Below are 20,429 nucleotides of genomic sequence, written 5' to 3'. Positions count from 1 at the left end.
TGAATGTACAGATCTGACAGCTATTTTTAAGGGATGCTGATGATGCCAATGGACTAAAAGCTGATGCATGTCAATCTGCAGATATTGTACACTGCAGTCCGGTGTGACTGGTCAGCTTTTCAGCGATGATGCAGAGATACAGTAGCCCTTTGGGGACGGCATCATAGCAGTGATGATAGCAATAGCAGGTGCACAGCTATGTGGTGGGAACAGGCTGATAAAGGTGCATGGTAGTGTTAATAGATGTGTATGAGAATGTAGATCTGTGATGAGATAGGGAATTTATTGAAATCTAGTGTGAAGTTCTTGGAAACGGTGTCACCTGTGTAGACAGAGTAGTCAAATATCATTCCACTCTCACATTTCTGTTGTCTGTTGTCCACTCTGCAGACATTGACACAAGTGACTATCTCAAGCAACCAAGTATTAAAATGACATGTACTCTACAAATCTCAAAGCACAGTACGGACAAGCTAGCCTAGCCACGCCTACTAGATCTCCTTTCAGGAAGATACTAGTCTGGAACTTGATGGTTCACCAGCGTTTCCATCAGTCGGCAGATTACCTGCCCAATCAGCAACGAGAGGGGATGACGAAACCGGTAAACGGCTATGGTAAACGGCTATGGTAAAAGGCTATGGTAAACGGCTATGGTAAACGGCTATGGCAAACGTCAAGAAATGCATTAAGAAATTGCTGTAAATACAGCAAAGCTAGGCCCATATATATTGTTTTCTGACTGCCGATGCTGTTTATTTTCAGTTTAGTTTAGTTTAGTATAGGCGAAGTAGGAAGTAATGTTAAGAACCTCTGATCAATGTGATTGGTTTGGCTGGACCAATGATTTCAAAGTTCTTTACCCGTGACTATGCTAGATTGTAAATTAATCCCAATCACTACCAGACTCTATTCACTCGTGAATGAGTTTGGCTTTCCAAGCTACGAACAAGCAGCCTACATAATGACCATATCATCACAGGCCCACAGTGTCATCTTACAAAAAACTTGCACACACACAAACACACACACACACACAGAGTAATTGAGGTGTTGCAGTGAAGCACTGGAATGGTGTTAAACTCCCTTTTGTAATATGAAAAAACAAAACTACAGAGTTATGTTTATGGTTTTTGTTAATATTGAAACTCTTTTTTTAATTATTTGATATTGTTATTATTAATAATATTCTTAATGCAGGCTTTTGAACTTAATTTGAAACTATTATTTTTAACTAATGTAGTGTTCATATACTAGTAAGTGGCTTTAGACAGAAACATCTGCCAAATACCATAACCATAATCATAACTGAGTTGCCTGAAGTCACATGGCCAGCTTCACATTTTGTTTTTCAGCTTTGACAACTTAGATAATGAATGTTGGCGTGTCAGGTGACAGGTGACTTGCAGCCTTTCCCGTCACTGACACAAAGATCCACATTCTTTCCCTGAAGTGAGTGATAGCTGTGCCTCCAACCCAGCCCAGTATCAACAGCGTCTTAAAAGAGAATTCCAATGACTTTTCACATAGATCTCTGTTTCTCAAGGTCCCCGAGTACTGCAGGTATGAAAAAACTAAAACCTAATCGCTTCAACTTAGCTCAAGTTACTGCAGCCAACAGCTGAGAACACAGAGTGTAGCAGCAAAAACCACGATGAAACGGTAGCAAATAAATGTAAAGAGTCATATCATGGAGTTTATTTTTTCGTTTAGGCAAGTAGCCGTGTAATAAGTGGGATAATGTATAGAATGCTATACATTATCCCTTACACATTTTATTACATCATATAAGTATTACACATACATGTCAGATTTGGGGAGCCTAGACTGTCCTAAAAAATATCTGATATAGCATACAAAGATGACCCTTACAATGACCAAAACAAGAGCTTAAAAATCAAAGCTATTATAAAATTGCCTTGAAAAAAGCCTAGGGTTCTAAAACACCCCATACAAGGCCATATATCATCACAGTATTTTTAAATCTTCACATGTTGAAAAAAACGTACCCGTATAAAAGTGGCAGGAAGCTACTCTTTTTCCGTCGGTCATTCCATAATATGGACATATTATGTCTGTTCACCTATTCCCATTACTATGGTTACTGTTCACTGAGTGTCACCACAGTTCTTTATGAAGACACTGAATACAATTGTGCATTCTTGTCCCAGTAAGATCACTGTTGAATGAGCCAATATATTTTCCATACGCACAAAGGGCCATAATGTAAATTAGTGATGTGTGAAATTCTTGTCCTTTCATTTTTGAATGTGTGTGTGTGTGGGTGTGTGTGTGTGTGTGTGTGTGTGTGTGTCAGACCAGGTGGTTGTGTAGCTGTTGTCAGGCTGTGCTGTGTGTTGTGTTGTGTTGTATAGCTGTGCTCTGTGTTGTGTTGTGTTGTATTGTGTAGCTGTGCTGTGTGTTGTGTTGCGTTGTGTTGCTGTTCATATAGCTGTGCTGTGCTGTGCTGTGTGTTAGATGAGCAGAGCCCTGACAGGGAGAACAGAGAGGAGCAGGACCATCAGAGATGCAGTCAGACCCGAGGCCTTAGACACCTTCACAGGCTGTGGGACAAACATGTTTCTCCCCTCTGGAAAAAGAAAAAAAAAACAAATGAGATGATAGATAGAAGAATGTCAAAAGTTGCTAATAGGAAGCATGTTTTCTGGTAGCCTATTCAAATTATCGAGGCTTGTATGAAGAGAGCAGTATGAAGTGAAATCTGCAAAACAACAACACCTACAAAACTACTGTCACAGTGATAACAAAGATGCTGTTTTCTCAGCTGTTACAGTTATGGATGTCATAATGCATTGCTGAATTACATTTGGAACAAAGGGAACAATTTCAGACCACATACAGTAAATGACAAACAGTCAGGGCCAGATGTAGGCCTACGTACATTTGCGAACGTAGCGTTATCAGCGTCATGGACAAACCGCAGATTGCGAACGCTGTCAGACCCAAGTTTCCGTCGTATTTATTAAACTAGTGTAAACTGCGCCTTTCTCTGCCTTTCTTCGCCCATAAATGCAATTTACGAACGTCCACAACTGAACGGCAGAGCCTACATACAAGCGCAGTTGAATATGTTAACTGATGACAACATTAAAAAGAATCAAACGTTTAGCGATCATGAAATAATACCATACATGATAAGATGTCAACAAGCAGGGAGATAATGAAGATCAGTAGTTGAACTCAAACTACTTGTGCACGTAGGCTATGGAAAATTGGTCAAATCTAGCAAGTAGGAAAGTTTAAGTGAATGACGTGAAAGTGAAAGTAAGACATTCGAAAGGCCAACGAAAGTTAAGGTTGGTTTTGATAGTACAAATACTTATAAAACTGGTGCTCTAAATAGCGATTCTGTTGTCTTTGAAAGGTTCTCTTGTTGACGCATTGAACTGCAATTTGGATTAACACCTGCTTTTACAAGGCAGAAGTATTTAGGCGCAGAATAGAAGTGCACTTTCAGGAGCAGTCTTTGTACATACCGCGGAATACATAATTAGGCGCTCTTTACTCTTCCCCTCCCATCTTTTTACGCTAAACTTCCACTTTCCCCTGGATCCTCCCATGAATGCATATGCATGACATAAATAACGCAATTATCCATTTTCAGCTCCCGCGACAGGCAGTTTTACAATATTGCGGCCTGTTTGTACATACCTCGCAATGATTTTACACGCACGTTGCGAAACAAATACGCCTGAAGTGGACGCAAAAGCGTTAGTAGGCCTACATCTGGCCCTCAGTGTTTAATCATCTTTGTTTACCTTCATTGCCATTGGCCAAAACCAGAGGGCCCAGTGAGATGGAGGCGCTGTCATGGAAATCAACAGAACGTCGATGCCTCTGATGGTAACCTGGGTAACAGTGCTGTAAACAGGAAGAGAAAGAGGAAATGTTGCCGGACCAGTGGAGAATAGATGTCCTTTTTACAACCTACTGTAGGGTCTATTTATAGTAGTTGGTTAACTTCAAAATTGTTTGAGAGCAAAATTATGTTCATTGGTGGAGTTTTGAGCAAGACCGTTTATTTGCATCATCACTGAATGAGCTTACAGTAAATGCTAAGGGGGCAGGGAGCACATCAAAAAACAAGCGCTATTTTATACTACTGACAATACTCAAAATATACTTAGCCTACACTTCTGTGGTAGTGTGGTGAGGGTTTCTACAGACAAACCGAAGTATTGTAAACTTTTAGAAGTGTACAGAGAGGTTATAACAAGACCTGTATCTGCAGGAAGAAAATTCCCTGGCTTCCTGGTCCGGTATCGTCAGATCAGCAGGCGCATCCGATCTTGCAGCGCTGCACAGATCTAGCTGAATCTTACAATGCAAACATGCCTTACGTTCAGCCAGATCTGTGCAGCGCTGCAAGATCGAACGCACACGCTGATTGGATGATACCGGACCAGGAAGTCAGGGATTTTTCTTTTTCTGGTTACTACTTGCTAGCCCGGCTCCTTAGCCACCACCACCATAACTTCCCACTGCTGTAGTTTGCATGTGTTGAACTTACGGCTGTGCAGTCGTTTGCCACCAAGCACAGGTGGATGCTGCAGTGCAGGTAAACCTTGGAGGAGTTTGCATTGAAGGTGAACATCCTGAAGGAGAATCGGCCTGTTGTACTGACCCCATTCTCCACCAGCTCCACTGTATTGTCATTGGGGTTAGCACACCTAGAAAGAGAGATACACATCCAAGTGATGACAACAGCAAGCAGCACAAAAAATGTGTTCTAGGTTGTTAGGTAGTTTAATAGTAGGTGATAGGGAAAAGGGAAATTAACAGGTGATGGTCTAGTAGTAGGTGTGTTGACGGTCTGCACTTCTTACTCATTTCTGATGAGGTCCCATCGGATGTGGTAGTTTGGCTGATTGACTGGAGTGGCCCAGCAGGAGTCGATCACCATGGCGATCTGACGGCTATCGACTCCGTCCACTTGGACAGCCACGTAGATCTGCTGATTCACCGCCACATTCACCCTCCCAGAGAACGCATGGGAGAATCCTGCATCTTCATAGGGAATCATACGGACATGGTAGCTTCCTTCCCCTCCTGGTAGCTTCTTAGTGATACGGCTGAAGAAACAAACACATATAGATGACTGAATTCAGTTCATATGAAGTCTTATGATTGTGTTTGGTCACTGCAGTAAGGGCTCTGCAAATTAACATGAAGTAAAGCGTGGACAATGGACATGATAGTCTCTATGATAGAGGGAAGAACAAACCTCTCCAGTGGGTTGATTTCTATATTCATGGAGAGGGTCTGTGTGAGGGGGTAGACACAGCAGAAGAGCAGGTTTATCCGTCTCTCTCTGCTGATGGGACCGCTGGATGAGTTGGCCTCCCCATGGATGGAGTTCTCATAGATGAAGTGGGTGCTGTTGCTCTGTTGGCCAACACACAGCACATGCAGGGGTAAATGTCCATGACAACCATGATGTTCTACCAAATATTTTCATCTATGTTCTGGGGTGAGTTGTCAGTAAAGATATTTAGGCTGTTCTTTGGAAGACTTCCAGAGGGGTAAAGGTCTTTTGGCTTTGCTCACAGAACAATACCTAAAGATAATATGTATCACCAAAGAAGAGCTCTGTATGTAATTGCTTAGTGTGCTGACTATCACCAAGACCAGTAATTATTCTTACACATAAAAAACATGTTTTGCTTTCAAATTTAGGAAGAATACTAGACCAGTGAGAAGGGAAAGCTGTTGTACCCTTAGCGAGGTTCCACAAACGTGGTTGTCATTGTCGAAGAGGAACTCCACTCTGCCATCTTGGAGTGTGCCGTTGCAGTTGGGGTCGTTGAGGCGGAGGGTGTCAGACGAGAAGCCTGCCTCAAACAGCTGGCAACGAGACAAAGACATGGTGCCTTTGCTGCTGGAACAGAACTCAACAGAGTCTGAGAGAGAGATGGAGATAGTGGGGGGAAGACATGAATAGGTGAGGGATAGAGGGAAAATAAAAAGGAGGAAGGAGGAATATAATGAAACACTTGCAGTGTCCATAACAGCAGCATTAGTAGATCATACAAAACCTTACCATAGCTCTCAGGTTGAGGTCTCGGGTGATCCTCATTGCAGAAGCAGCCGTAGACTCCATCTTTTTGGCCACACCACTCCTCCTCAGTGCAGTCTAGCTCTTCACAAGGGTCAACTGCAGCTGTTCAAAAACACATGAAGACTCCATTATGTAGCGTATGTGTAGAATTATTACACGAAGACATAGGCAGAAACAGGTGGATTTGGATCATAATTTCTATCATAAGGTCCCCCTGTGGTATGTATGGATGAAGCACATAAACACTCAATAATGATAGGAAAGTAAGTTGCCATGAGCTGGTATTGCATCTCGGCATCTCGTCAGTCGTTTGGATCATAATTTCTATCATAAGGTCTATTAATGGCCCTTTCCATTTTCCACCATCTGCTTTGTAAACTGTAGGAAGATGTGTCTGTCTCCCCCCTGTGGTATGTATGGATGAAGCACATAAACACTCAATGATGACAGGAAAGTAAGTGGCCATAAGCTGGTATTGCAGCTTGGAAGGCAGTCAGGTTATTTTCCCACACAAATGTACGTGGTTCTCTTGACAAAATAGTTCAATAGAACCCAATTGTTGTATAACTGCTATTATAAACCTAATCCTATTTGACATATGAGTTTGTATTATGCCAGTTCTATCATTATCCATGTTTATATATATATATATATATATATATATATATAGCTATATATATTAGCTGTATATGTGAATACTTTTAAAGGCACTGTAGATCAGAATATTCACTGTGTGTAACATAATACTTCATTTTAGATGAGGCTGTGTCAGTGAGGCAGGCAGTGATAATGTGGACTTGATGTACTCACAGCAATGCAGTGCAGTGATAATGTGGACTTGATGTACTCACAGCAATGCAGTGCAGTGATAATGTGGACTTGATGTACTCACAGCAATGCAGTGCAGAACGCCATTCTGGTGTTTGGAGCCCCAGCACATTGCAAGCTGTCTCATAGGCCTCCACTGCTGAGCACAGCATGCCATTGGCTGGTGTGTAGGCACAGAGATCGTACACACAGGAAGTGAAGTACGCCTGTGGGTCAACATGCAGGTGGCACTGCTGGAACGGGCCACTGCTGTTGGTGATGATGCTGCACAGATCTGTGTATTCTGCTTCAAATACACACGTGTCGTCTCCAATTCGGTCACTGGCTCCGCATCTGGGGAGGACGAGGAGAAAGAAATAAGTATCAGACGTGTTGCGTGAGTGAATTTTAAGGCAGTGCAATTATGGAACAACAGATCAGAATTTTACCAGGATTTCTTACTTCTACATCGTTAACTGATCAATAGGGCAGTGTACCAAGCAGCTGACATATTCTACACATTTCTGAGCATGCAAATAATCTAGTCATTGTCATTTAATCCTATAGTTTGGAAATGTGACCTAATGAATCGTGTGTCTTTTCCAATAATCCCAACTCACCCAGGACTGCTTGCATCTGATTTCCAACTTTGACCGAATTCCTTGTCAGTCTGGGCCAGAGAGCCATTGGGCAGAACTTTGTCGTCTGCTGGGTTGCCATTGTGATTGCCACACATTCCACATACAGATTGGTGATAATCTGGACTCAGTCTCACTAGAAGTCTACTACGACCATCAAACTGGACCACCAGCTCTCCTGAGGCATTCACAACCACAAATCCAGACTCTCGAGTCAACTGTGCCAGGGAGCCAACGTGAATGCTGTTTGCATTGTTATCTTGACCATCAATCTGTAAAAAACAGAACACAGCTACAGGAGGTGGGACAGACATGTTTACATACTGAATACAAAAACATGTCCTCACTGACTTGACCCTTTAGTGCCCAAACAGAGAAGTTCCACAGTTTGGAGGTACCTTGACTCTCCTGTTCTGTCCAATGCTGATGTGGCTTTGAACTCCTCCCTGAGAGAGCCACACATCCACAGTGGACACAAAAGACACAATTAAGTTGCCACGGTGACTGTTAGCGGCTACTATGCGGAAGGTCAAGGCATCATCACTCATGTTGCCACAGGTGTGGGTAATCTCATAAGCACAGGTGCCCTGGAAATAGATATTTGAAATATGTTTAAAACTGGTGTTGAGTTGGTGTGGTGGAAACATCTCTTTCAGAATTAAGACCTTCCAGAAACATTTCTCTCAGATTTAGGTTCTCACTTTTGGGTTTCAATTTAAGATTTTTGTACTGCCTGTCCTACCTGAAAGTGAGCCACAGCCCCATCAAAGGTGAAGTAGTGGGGGTCTCCCCAGACCGTGCAGGCTGACAGGCGACCATAGCAACCCCGGCGGCCATCTTTGACAGAGCATTCCTGACTTGGGGGGCAAGAGGACTGGATACAGCGAAGGTCATTGGGGGCAAAACACTCACAGTGCTGTGAACAGTCCTGTGTCCAGAACTGTTCTCCGATCTAACAAACACAAATAACACTGAGATTTAATTTACTTGCTAATGGTTATGAGGTAATAAAATCACTGTGTGTGAGAGACACGTCATCCTCTTGGTCAAATTCTGCTTACATCAAAGTAGAAGCCGTCATAAAGACAGCCACACTGCTCCACAGGCACACAGCGCCCCCCGCTCCTCACAAATCCATCATCGCAGAAACAGCCCTCAGCACACGTCCTGTCACAGCTGGCATCAATGCTGCTGGCACAGGTGTGCCCACACTCTGTGCCACACAGATCGTAGTGGCTGTTTTCTGGACACTCCATTTCTGTTGACAGGGGTATGGTTTTATTACTTTTCAGACATTTCAATCAACCAACAGAATCAAACCACAAACGTAATGAGTGCAAATCAGGTCCTGGAAACTTACGGCAGGTGGAGTTTTGTCTCCAGGGGTAGACAATGACATTTTCCTCTTGGCATGCGCTAACATATGCTTCCATTGCACGGCAGAGGACTTCGCTTCTGTCACCAGACAAGCACACGTCAAAGACACAGTCGTTGAAGAATGGCTGGGGGTCCACATGGGAATGGCAGAAGCTCAGTGGTCCATTGCTAGCTCTGAGTAGCTCACACATGGCACGGGCTCTCCAGTCGTCTCGACACACTGGGCAGGAGTTTCCACATCCTCCAGTACAGGGAATGCCGTCATCAACCTTCCAGTAGTCTCCAAACTCAGAGACAGAGAGGGCAACAGAGCCTGAACTGCCGGTATGGACCGTAAAGTCATCACCCTGGAAACCGTTGAAGTTGCCACACAAGCCGCATGTAGCTCCACTGTAGTTGGATGGTACTGTGATGTCCAACACCCACCGGCCGTCATAACTGACAGTTAGACCAAAGTCTGTTTTCACAAATGTGTGAAGCCCGTTGGCATACACTGACACTCTTCCCTGATCAAGAACGATCGGCAAGTTTCTTGTCTCGCCATTCACCTGAAGTCAGAGTTATCTTTTGTGAGACAGGATTTTAAGTAAATTCTATGTATTTCTTTTCATTTTCTGTCTTTAAAATTTCACTTGAAAAGAGTTAAATACCAAAGAGATGCTGGTGGTAAATTACAAAGCAAGCAGAGAATCTATTGTTCCACTGGGCTTACTTATATATATACTGAATTTGATCCTTACCTGCACAGTCCCCTGGTTGTATTTTGAGATGTACACAAGATGGCCAGACACATTGACATAAACAGCCACAGTGATGGAGACCTGCAGACCATTCCATGCCTCATTCCTGGCCTCCACCTGAAAGTGAGGTAGGCCTTGTGTTTCATTGCACACTGATGCCAGGACGTAACGACAAGTGCCCTGGAAGTCAAAGGTGCGTCTGTCAAAGGAGGTGTAGTGTGGGTCTCCAGAGGCCGAGCAGGTGGCCTCAGGTTTGGGATGGCAGCCATACTGTCCATCCACAACTCCACAAGACTCCTGAGCACTACAAGTAGAGGCGGTACAATGCGACTGCCCAGTAATGCCATTACACTGGCACAGGAACTGGCACTCCTCGCCGTACCAGTAGCGCTCTCCACTCTGTCTGTAACGCCCGCCGTGGTGGCAGCCACAACCCGTGGGGGGCACACAGCGATCCCCACTCAGGAGGAACCCGTCATTACACTGGCACCCCTCCTGGCACTGCTGGGTACACAGGAAGGGGAAAGACAGGCTTGGGCAGGAAGCTGGGCAGGACGTACCACACAGCTCATAATGGCTGTTAGTTGGGCAAGTTGCCTCTATAAAAAGGAATGACAGGTCAGTTCCATTTCAAATAGTTTATTATATATATTTATAATAGTATGTTATCACACTAACCACAGTTAGTGATGTTCCTCCATTCCCCTACTGTGATGCCACTCTGTTGGCAAAGCAGGGCGTAGCCACGCAGTGCCTCACACAGTCCCTCTCGAGCACCTTTGGTCCTCACTAGAGTCTGGACACAGTCTTCAATTCGGCTCCAGGGGTCAAGACTTGCTTGGCACTGGCCAAAAGGCCCATGTCCCCATCCCATAATGCCACAGAGCTCCCTGAACTGGCTGGTGTTCTGGTAGTGTCCAGGTTCCCATACCTGAGGTTCTACACAGTGTGCTGACAGGGAGCCATCTCTCCAGCTGTCCCCAAACTGCTGAGAGTCGTTGAGGGGAATTCCAGTGGGGGAGAGGAAGTCATCACGAAGGTCTCCATTCAGATTTCCACACAGGCCTCCCAGAGTGCCGTTGTAGTTGCCTGGAGCGGTGATGCGGATGACGTGTGGCCAGTCAGCTCTCACCAGCACTCCAAAGTTGGTCTCTATGACAACACCCTTTACACTGCTGTGGTAGATGCTAATATGACCGGGGCTGACGCTGAACGGAAGGCCCACTGTTTGCCCATCCACCTAAAGGAGAACATTAGGTTTATACTTACAGATGTGTATCATGGTATTGGAACTGTAATCAGTAGCTGTATCAGATACACTATTTGGGTATCTCTATTTCTTTTAAGTGGGTAAAAATAGATCCTGTACCTTAGTTATGGCTCCCTCTCCCATCTCCACCGAGACTTGTGTATCTTCTGCTTCAAACTTCAGATGTCTGTCAAAATCTCTTGGGCCTGTGGGAACTTTCTCAACAGTTACTTGAAAGTGAGGTAATTGAGATTGTCCCCTGACCCTAGCCAGCGTCAGACTACATGCACCTGGGTAGTGGAAGGTCTGTCCATCAAAAGAGCGGTAGGACCCAAAGCTCTCCACCCAGCAGGTGGAGAAGCTGACAGGTCTGCAGCCCCGCGCCCCACCGTGGACCCCACACACCTCAAGCTCACTGCAGCTGTGTGCCTGGCAGATCATTGACCCTTGAGTACAGTGGCAACGCCTCCCACAGTCCTGGTCTAGCACCACTGTCTCCCCAGCTGTGTAGTACCGGCCCTCGAAGGTGCAGCCACAGTCACTGTGCCGAACGCATTCTCCACCGCTTAGGACATAGCCAGCATTGCAGATGCAGCTCTCCTGGCTGGGCAGAGGGCAATTCTGGGGGGCGTTGGGGTTGCTGCAGGTTGCAGGGCATCCAGTTCCTTGAGACTCAAAGTGACTGTTGGCGGGACAGGGGATTTCTGTGGAAGCAAATATGAGTGTATTGAATGCCTGTCAAAACAGCTTTTCCAACATGAATTGTTTACTGGATACAGAAGCAGCACCCACCACAGAATCCCTGGCTTCTCCACTGGCCCAACTGGATGCCCTCTTGTTGGCACTGGGCAGCGTACACATTGAGTGCTTGGCAGAGAATGGGCTGGTAGCCATCGCCCACACACAGATCATACACACAGTTTTCTATAAAGGTCTGTGGAGACAGCCTTGAGTGACAGGAGGCAAACGGACCGACACTGTTGCTTAAGATACCACAGTGGGCTGTGTTTCCATAAAGAGTCCTTTGGCTTTGGGTACAGGCAGCACAAGCAAGTCCTGCACATCGCACGTCCTGGCAGCCAGGGTCAGCGTCCCCTTCTGCCTTCCAGCTGTTAGCAAACTCCACGTCTGAGCTCACAAGCTGCCCACCGCGGGTTCGGAAGTCATCGTTAGGTTGGAAGTTGAAGTTGCCACAAAGGCCACAGGTTGCATTCTGGTACTCATAGGGTACTGAGATTCTGACATAGTGATTGGCATCGTAGGTGACCAGCAGGCCAAAGTCTGTACTGACAGCCACAGAGAAACCTGATTGGTAGACTCGGATGGACCCGTGTCGGAGGGTAAATGGGGTCGTTACAAAGCTACCATTCACCTGAAGGAAGGAGATTGCTAACATTAACACTGGGCCAATTGGAGAATAACAGTTTGAACTTTGTTTGAAAATTGTGAATTTGATGCCTGGGAACATTTTCATTTACACTTTACTTGACAGTATCGACACAAGAGTGAATGACACTGTCATGAACGTGTCATAAACAAGTCATAAACTTTCATGACTTCTGTTATTAAGTGACATTTGGTTTTTGTCATAACAAGTTAGGGTTAGAATTAGGGTTAGGATTAGAGGTTAGGATTAGGGTTAGGGTTTATGTGTCATGACAGCGTCATGTCACTCTTATGTCGATACTGTCAAGTAAAGTGTTACCACATTTTCTTTGTTCTGGTATTCTTGTTGTGCTTACCATTGCTTGGTACTGATTGCCTTTGACAAGTTCAATTTCCTCATCATAAACCCACACTCTTACAAGACGGGTCCAAGACACATGTGTGCTGCCCCGATGTTCATTCTTCCCTTCAATCCGGTAGTACGGCAGTCCATTGCCACAAGCCTAGCAAACATTTCAGTGAAAATATTAAGTCTTAAGCCCCCAAACAAACATATTAATAAAGAAACGTAATAAACCCATATGTTTAAAGGCAATAAAAGTATAATACCTCTGAGAGGACGTATGTGCAGGTTCCCTGGAAGTGAAAGACTTGCCCGTCAAAGGTGTAGTAGTGGGGGTCTCCAGAGATGGTGCAGGTGCCGCGCTGAATATTCTGGCAGGAGTACTGGAAGGGTGCTGGACGACACGCCTGGGAGTAGCTGCAGGGCTGCTGCTGGCACTGGAGGAGGCCTCCACTGACGCAGGTGCATCTCTGCTGACAGGTGGCATCTCTCCAGAAAGAGTCCCCTACCTGCACAGGTAAACCTAAGAGACGTCTCTGCATTAGTTTTGTTAAGAGTCTCATTTTGCATTCTGTGTTGGTCAAAATACCAAAAGGAAGATCCACACAACAATAACATCACAATATCGTTTTCAACTCTGTGCGAAAAAACTTGTTCAAAGTGTCCTGTTTGTGTGCGTGTTGTTTGTTGCGGGCACAATATTGCACAATGGCTTTGCTTTGATATTTTAGTTTACAGGTCCTGAGCTTGTGAGACAGAAGCAAACTTTCACACTTTCGTTTTTCAGTTGTTAGTGCAAACTTGGTCCAGGTAGGTAAAATTGAAGTGGTCTTATTGTATATAAGTAAGTACTGTATATATAGTCTTTTGATCCCGTGAGGGAAATTTGGTCTCTGCATTTATCCCAATCCGTGAATTAGTGAAACATACTCAGCACACAGTGAACACACAGTGAGGTGAAGCACACACTAATCCCGACGCAGTGACTCTGGCAACTGGCAATTCTCTGGTTACAAGTCCGAAGCGTTAACCAGTAGGCCATGGCTGCCCCCAATTGAACAAGCTTCCCTTCTTCATGTCATTAATGGAACAGTTCTGACTGGCTTATTCTCGTCTAACATTTTTCCAGACCATGGCACCCCATAAAAAACAACTGGCTTTTGCTATTTGTTTTTAGATATGAATGCATGACTATTGTTTAGGTGAAGCTCCTGTTTGGAATAGGTAAATCCACAGTGAAAATAATGCTAGATTGCAATGATAGATTTTCAAATTACCATTGTATTGGCAGCCTTGTGGTCCATCATCAATACGGAAGGCCCAGCGGCCTGGCATGTTGACATTGCTAGTGTGCCTTAGATTGGTGATGTTGCTCATGAAGGACCCAGGGATTGAGAAATGATGTTCTGAGTTGATGGTGTCATAGCCAGCCTGTTCATCAAGAAGGAAAGAGATGAGGAGAACAGTACACCAATTTAAAAGTTTTATTATTCAGGATTCTCATGGGTCTTTTATAGCAGGGGTCCCCAACCTTTTATGTACCATGGACCGGTTTGATTCCCATTTTTTTTTCACGGACCGGCGGGGGGGGGGGGGGGGGGGGTGGGGGGGGTTGGGGGGGGGCGGCGGGGGTTTCGGGGGTTCGATGTTCCATATGTATTGTGCATGCATTACTTGAAAAGAACTAGCTCCAGTTATGACAAATGGGTTGCGGACCCACTCATTGGTTTGCCGTGGATCTTTGGAGGATGTGAAGTAACGCTCAAACTCATTTGAAAGCGCAACAAGGTGATCGCGCACCAGCTGCAAGAGAAAGGGCCCTGCCTCAGTCTCTCCCAAAACCCCCACTACTGTTTAGAACATATCAAATACACCCCGGTCCACTCGTCGTCCCCACAAATCAAGCTTGGCTTTAAATGCAGCGACTTTATCTGCCAGTTTAAAGACAGTCGTCATTCTCCCCTGGAGTGACAGGTTGAGGTCATTAAACAACCCGAATATGTCACACAGGTAAGTGAGTTTTGACAACCAGTCCTCATCACTAAAATGTACAGCTAACGGTGACTTTTTGTCTGTAAGAATAAGAAATCTCTGCAGCGGCTCTCGCAACTCAAACACTTTGGCCAGTGACCTGCTAAAGATGCTCGTTTTTTGTTGCTCATTCTAGCAGTTTCACTAACTTCGTGTGACACTACCGTTCGCCAGGCTGCGCAGCGCTGAAGGCAATATGTAAAGTGTTGAAGGTGGGACAGACAGAGGTAAGAAAATAGGCCTTGCAAAATGCAAACATGCGTGCAATCAAACAACTGCATATAGGCCTATGTCATGTAAAAACGTGACATTATTGCGAATTAAATTGAGTTTAGTTTGCATGCATTTTTTTTAAAACTCATGTCGTAGGCTACGGCCCGGTTAGGAATGTCCCGCGGCCCGGTGTTTGGGGACCGCTTTTATATCCTTGACCACTTCGAATTTGATGGGGAAAATGACAAAAATAAATGAGGCATTTAAAGGTTTTGAAAATATTTGAATTTGACAGTGCTTGAATTTAGATATTGGTGTTAGAAAAGGCAAAAGATCACATCACAGCACAGTTGACAAATGCTAGGAAGTGTTCACATATTCAAGCTTCTCTCTTTTTTCAGTGGTTACCTGATAGTTATAAAAAATCTCCTGCATTCTAACATTCATCATTAATCATTAACCTTGATTCATGTTCCAAAGTATGATGTATTGCACTCTTAAATATGACAAAGTTGGGTCTGGAAAGTTAATTGAATTTGATGCTTATGTGGACCCTGTGTGTAACTGTTCTGTTCTAGGTCTTGCCTTTTCTAGAGGTTTTTTGATCTTTGTGACATTTTTGGATGTGTGGTCTGCTCACCTGAACTAGATGGCGCGTTGAAGCAATGGCACCATAATTCATCAGAGCAAATGAACGTTGACCTCCTGAGATAAGGACCACTTGGAATGAGGTTTCCTTGGATAATGAGACAACAGTAAGATGGTGAAGAGGTTATTGATATCATGAACTAATTACATTTTTCAAATAATTTCAAAGACAGTTCTTTTACAAGTAGGCCTAATGTCCCTTTTATCCTATATGATGAACTGATGACATTTGAAGACCACAATGTATAGGCTAAAAAAGTGCAGGAAAAATACTAACTGTTCCTGACTTGTCATAATATTCCACTTTGTCCCATGTTGCAACAAAGACCCAGGAAGCTGAGAAGCTCAACCCAGGGAAGTACTGGTTAATGTCTGTAGTGGCTTGCTGGAGAACATTGCCACTGGTGTACTGCTGGTAGGATATGTAGCCTCTGCGGGTGTTGTCGATGTCTGTCCAGAATGGGGCAATGATGTTGCGTTGTGCATAAGCAGGAAATTGGTATGGACTCCATCCTCGCCATCCAGAATCAAAAGTGAGAAATCCGTTGTTATTGACCTGAAGTGAAAATTGATTCATCAGTGGAGGAAATTTCAAATGAGGTCCAATAGAAAAATTGTAAGGTTTGCTGGCCTTTTCCAGATTCTTTTCAAATGATTTTCATAGGTCTACCTTAATTGTCCTACAGACTCATAGGTTGACATTTCCATGGAAGCATTTTCACCTTGGATTCCTAATCTGAGCTAATCTGGCAACTAGGCAGACCTGAGATCTGATTTCGTCTGCTCTAGCAGTTCAATTCGGCTCCAACTTGATTCAAAAAGATTTCTACGCAGCTGAAAATCGACCGGGCTGATCACCACTGTTTTATGTGATATGGGGTTATGGGCTTTACACAATGACAGACAGAGGAGTACCGTTGAGGCACTTTTGCATCAGTATTAAACAAATTTATTGTATTTAGAATAACAAACATCTTCACTTAAAAATGACTGACAAGAAACATATTTCTGACAGTTTGGCTAAGTTTAAAGTACCAATTTAAGTTTAACTAAGGCACTTGATGATAACACCCCTTGAAAATAAAAAAGATGAACAGTGAAACTGGACAATTGAGAACTGTTTTGAGAAGTAATTCATCACTGAACATATTTACTTACATATATCTGGTTTAATGTCTGCCTGAAATAGTGGAATGATTGTGCTATGCCAACAGATGTAGAGCCATCATCGGAACGACTGGTATATGAATCCCCTGCTCCAAATGGGTAAAAAACACCTGGAAGGAGTTGGAAAGTTAGAGATTCATGGTTTCTCAGCTCACCATCTTGTTTGCAGCTGTGTGGTACCGAAATTGACTCATTTATTTAGAAGGATAATTCAGTTGTCCCCACTCTTCCACCTCTTTTATTGACACTGTCTGTAAGTGGCAAGTTAAAGTTGCTGTAAAATGCTGTAATAACCTCAGGCCTACAGGGGGCAGTATCAGGCGGAATAGGTAACAGGGGCTGACTAAAGCTAATGTGAAAAAGAGAAGGGGGGCATCATGGAGATGGGAGCAACACCTTTTCTGACCTTTGTGGTTGTAAACCAAAATAAGGCTACAGGGTACACAAACCATAGGATTGGTATGTTCTATGCATTCGCCAGTAGGTGGCTAAAATGCATTAATGATATAGTCAGTGTACCCGGTGGCCTCATATGGGTTAACATAATGGCCGCCGCCTGAATTAGGTAAATAGTTAGAACAAATTATGGCCCTACTCCTACAACCCGAATTCCGAAAAAGTTGAGACGCTTTGTAAAATGTGAATAAAAAAGACTGCAGTTCAAATACAACACATCAACTGTTGAAGAAAATAAATGTGTTGTGTTTTTTACATTGCTCAAAACCTGTCTACATAATTAAGAATCTACTTCTACCTTGCCAGTTGTGCAAAATGCCCATGCCATTGGCACTAATGCACCTCCACAATTTTCCAGCCTTTTGTTGCCCTGTCCCAACATGTGTTGCTGGTATCAAATTCAAAATGTGGCTATATTTTCTATGACAATTTCTCCTCTTCAACAGTTGATATGTTGTCTTTGAACTATTCTCAAATAAATACAGGGTTGACATGATTTGTAAATCATAGCATTTTTTTTATTCACATTTTACAAAGCATGCCAACTTTTTCGGAATTCGGGTTGTATTTTTTTCCGTTTTGGTGGATAGTTACTGTAATATTCATGGAAGATTTGTGGAAATAAATCATTTCACTTTTTTGACACAATACTACTCGAGTCAGAACATTGCTGAAGAAGTCAGCTCTACACTGTCTGTCACTTAATGTGACTTACCTGCAGGGAGGCTTGCTGTCGTGCCAGTGATGGGTTGGGGGGTTGGTCCTAATGTAAGATCTGGGGCTATCCTGTTTAAATCAGTATCACCAACATCTGGAAAAGGTCAAAGTTGAACATGGACATGAATAAAAAAGCACTGCAGTAAACAGACTCTGGCTATCTCAAGGGTTAACAACTAGTGAATAGTCTCTCACCTGTGCAGTAGGCCAGGTAGCAGGTGAATGGTCTAACAAATTCATACACATAGTAATTTCCAGGGCACGCTTTGATTCGAACAGGTGGGTTGGCGAATTTACAGCAGTCATCTGGATTGGATGATCCCCACTTCCAGTGCCCACAGACCTGCCGTGTCACAATACCCTCTCCCACTCGAGGGTGCGTTCCATTTAGCCACAAAGGAGCATGGGCTCCACAGCGGTTCATTAACACACAATACTCTGGCATATGGGCATCAGTTCCCCTGTAAAACATGCGATACCAGCCTTGCCAGCTGAACTGAGTATCACACCTTAAGATGTCGTCGTGGATTGTGTTGTTAGCAGCCCTCCATTCGTCATCCAGCACAGTGTAGGCATGACAAGGGTCAAATGCAGGACTCAGGGGTACGCTTTGTGAACCTGTGTTTGAAATATTCATACATAGTCATTAGAGAAGTTCTAATGTAAGTAAATATTTGTTTTTTGTAAAAGGAAGACATATGCTTATTGTCACACTTTGGCCATGAAAAATGCACTAACAAACACTTACTTACACTTAAGCAGTACCAGAGTAACTAGTAGTATTGATTCTCCTTAGAATAACTTGTACAAATAAATCATATGCAAACAAATGTGAACACAATCAAGATGTGAAAATCGGTTCTGGAATCATAGTTACCAGGCATGCCAGTAGAGGTAGTCATTGGAGATGTAGCAGTCATTGATATTACTGCTGTTGATGCTGAAGTGGTCATTGCCTCGGTTGTTGTTGGTTCAGGAAATGCTGCCGTAGTTAGCGTTGTACTTGATGGAGATGTTGTAGTCATTGATGGAGATGTTGCCGTCGTTGATGATATTACGGCAGTTGACACAGAAACAGTAGATGTCTCTTCAGTTGGTGTTGTTGGATCTAGAGATGTTTCCGTACTTGTTGGAGATGTTGCAGTTGTTGTTGTTTTCTCTTCAGCTGCTGTTGTTGTTGGTTCTGGAGATGTCGACTTACTACTTGTTGGAGATGTTGCAGTTGTTGATGATATTACTGCATTTGACATAGAAGCAGTTGTTGTCTCTTCAGCTGCTGTTGTTGTTGGTTCTGGAGATGTCGGCTTACTACTTGTTGGAGATGTTGCAGTTGTTGATGATATTACTGCATTTGACATAGAAGCAGTTGTTGTCTCTTCAGCTGCTGTTGTTGTTGGTTCTGGAGATGTCGGCTTACTACTTGTTGGAGATGTTGCAGTTGTTGATGATATTACTGCAGTTGTCACAGAGGCAGTTGTTGTCTCTTCAGTTGTTGTTGTTGGCTCTGGAGATGTTGCCGTAGTTACTGTTGTACTCGATGGAGGTGTTGCAATCGTTGAGAAACCTACAAAAGTACATATGGCAAGTTGTTGCATACTGTTGGGCCATTCCGTGTCAAATCAGACAAAATCCAGGACAATGGTTGCAGCACCGATTACGATTTTCCTCAAAGTTTGTCTACACAATGTTTAGGTTACAAAACTAAAACCTGTAAAACATTTTTGTTCAATTCTATTGTTTTCATAGTCTTTTTGCCCCTGATTGTTTACACTCTCTAAAAGGCCTGATCGTGGAGGCCATGTTTGGATATTCATATCTTAAAAAGTATTAGACTAACATAGAAATCTCTGCCAGTAATGTACGTTTGAAACCAGTTTAGAACATTTTCAGAGAGACCCACCCACTTTGCAAGGCGGTGAATTAGAATGTTATGATCAATGGTGTCGAATGCCACACTCAAATCTAGAACAATAAGGATTGAGACTTGGTTTGAGTCAGTAGCCAGTCTAAGATCATTGATTATTTTTACTAGGACCGTTTCTGTGCTGTCTTGGATTGGAATGCTGATTAGAATTTTTCAAGGATACTGTGTTCATTGAGGAAGGTATTTAGCTAATTACAAACAACTTGTTTAAGTACTTTGCTCAGGAATAGTAGGTTTGATATAGGGCTGTAGTTACTCAGGATAGTATGGTCGAGATTTTACTTTTTAAGTAAAGGTTTCACAACAGCGGTTTTAAAAGCAGTCGGAAATATACCTGATAGCTTAGCTCCCTTTATTCTCAAGATAATAAATACCTAATTAGAAGATAGATAGATAGATAGATAGATAGATAGATAGATAGATAGATACTTTATTTTTCCCCTGGGGATCAATAAAGTATCTATCTATCTATCTATCTATCTTCTAATTAGGTATTTATTATCTTGAGAATAAAGGGAGCTAAGCTATCATACGTTTTTGAAGAATCTAGTAGGGATTGGATGTAAAGCACATGTTGAGGAGCCTGTCTGAGTTATAATTTTGCTAAGCTCAGATTGAGTAAAAGTGCTAAAGAATCTTAATTTTGGGGGGCTGTTT

The 20,429-nt window shown here is 43.4% G+C and overlaps 1 protein-coding gene across 3 annotated transcripts in view; it reads right to left on the bottom strand.

Moving 5' to 3' along the window:
- Nucleotides 1-1,667: 1,667 nt before the first annotated feature.
- LOC143101688 (IgGFc-binding protein-like) overlaps nucleotides 1,668-20,429 on the bottom strand; it is a 48,785-nt gene continuing 30,023 nt past the window's right edge. For all 3 annotated transcript variants that reach the window (XM_076264822.1, XM_076264824.1, XM_076264823.1), the window contains 26 exons: nucleotides 18,726-19,412; nucleotides 18,044-18,466; nucleotides 17,847-17,942; nucleotides 16,667-16,785; nucleotides 15,786-16,064; nucleotides 15,501-15,596; nucleotides 13,894-14,047; nucleotides 12,883-13,139; nucleotides 12,630-12,776; nucleotides 11,680-12,259; nucleotides 11,008-11,591; nucleotides 10,317-10,878; nucleotides 9,639-10,237; nucleotides 8,882-9,446; nucleotides 8,583-8,779; nucleotides 8,264-8,473; nucleotides 7,920-8,108; nucleotides 7,504-7,793; nucleotides 6,969-7,237; nucleotides 6,059-6,178; nucleotides 5,734-5,918; nucleotides 5,243-5,403; nucleotides 4,845-5,090; nucleotides 4,529-4,688; nucleotides 3,777-3,879; nucleotides 1,668-2,587 (listed from right to left, as the gene is read on the bottom strand). In XM_076264822.1, coding sequence (XP_076120937.1) covers nucleotides 2,472-2,587; nucleotides 3,777-3,879; nucleotides 4,529-4,688; nucleotides 4,845-5,090; nucleotides 5,243-5,403; nucleotides 5,734-5,918; nucleotides 6,059-6,178; nucleotides 6,969-7,237; nucleotides 7,504-7,793; nucleotides 7,920-8,108; nucleotides 8,264-8,473; nucleotides 8,583-8,779; nucleotides 8,882-9,446; nucleotides 9,639-10,237; nucleotides 10,317-10,878; nucleotides 11,008-11,591; nucleotides 11,680-12,259; nucleotides 12,630-12,776; nucleotides 12,883-13,139; nucleotides 13,894-14,047; nucleotides 15,501-15,596; nucleotides 15,786-16,064; nucleotides 16,667-16,785; nucleotides 17,847-17,942; nucleotides 18,044-18,466; nucleotides 18,726-19,412 — 7,394 coding nt within the window. In that variant the 3' untranslated portion in view covers nucleotides 1,668-2,471. The remainder of the gene's footprint in view (nucleotides 2,588-3,776; nucleotides 3,880-4,528; nucleotides 4,689-4,844; nucleotides 5,091-5,242; nucleotides 5,404-5,733; nucleotides 5,919-6,058; nucleotides 6,179-6,968; nucleotides 7,238-7,503; nucleotides 7,794-7,919; nucleotides 8,109-8,263; nucleotides 8,474-8,582; nucleotides 8,780-8,881; nucleotides 9,447-9,638; nucleotides 10,238-10,316; nucleotides 10,879-11,007; nucleotides 11,592-11,679; nucleotides 12,260-12,629; nucleotides 12,777-12,882; nucleotides 13,140-13,893; nucleotides 14,048-15,500; nucleotides 15,597-15,785; nucleotides 16,065-16,666; nucleotides 16,786-17,846; nucleotides 17,943-18,043; nucleotides 18,467-18,725; nucleotides 19,413-20,429) is intronic.

Source organism: Alosa pseudoharengus, unplaced genomic scaffold (assembly GCF_046254945.1).
Source record: "Alosa pseudoharengus isolate Yale_2024_CS ecotype anadromous, Long Island Sound unplaced genomic scaffold, YU_APseudo_1.1 YU_APseudo_1.1_scf_4, whole genome shotgun sequence".
NCBI classification, from domain to species: Eukaryota; Metazoa; Chordata; class Actinopteri; order Clupeiformes; family Clupeidae; genus Alosa; species Alosa pseudoharengus.
Note: the sequence above shows the minus strand (reverse complement) of the source record. Positions and strands in the feature narration are given on the sequence as shown.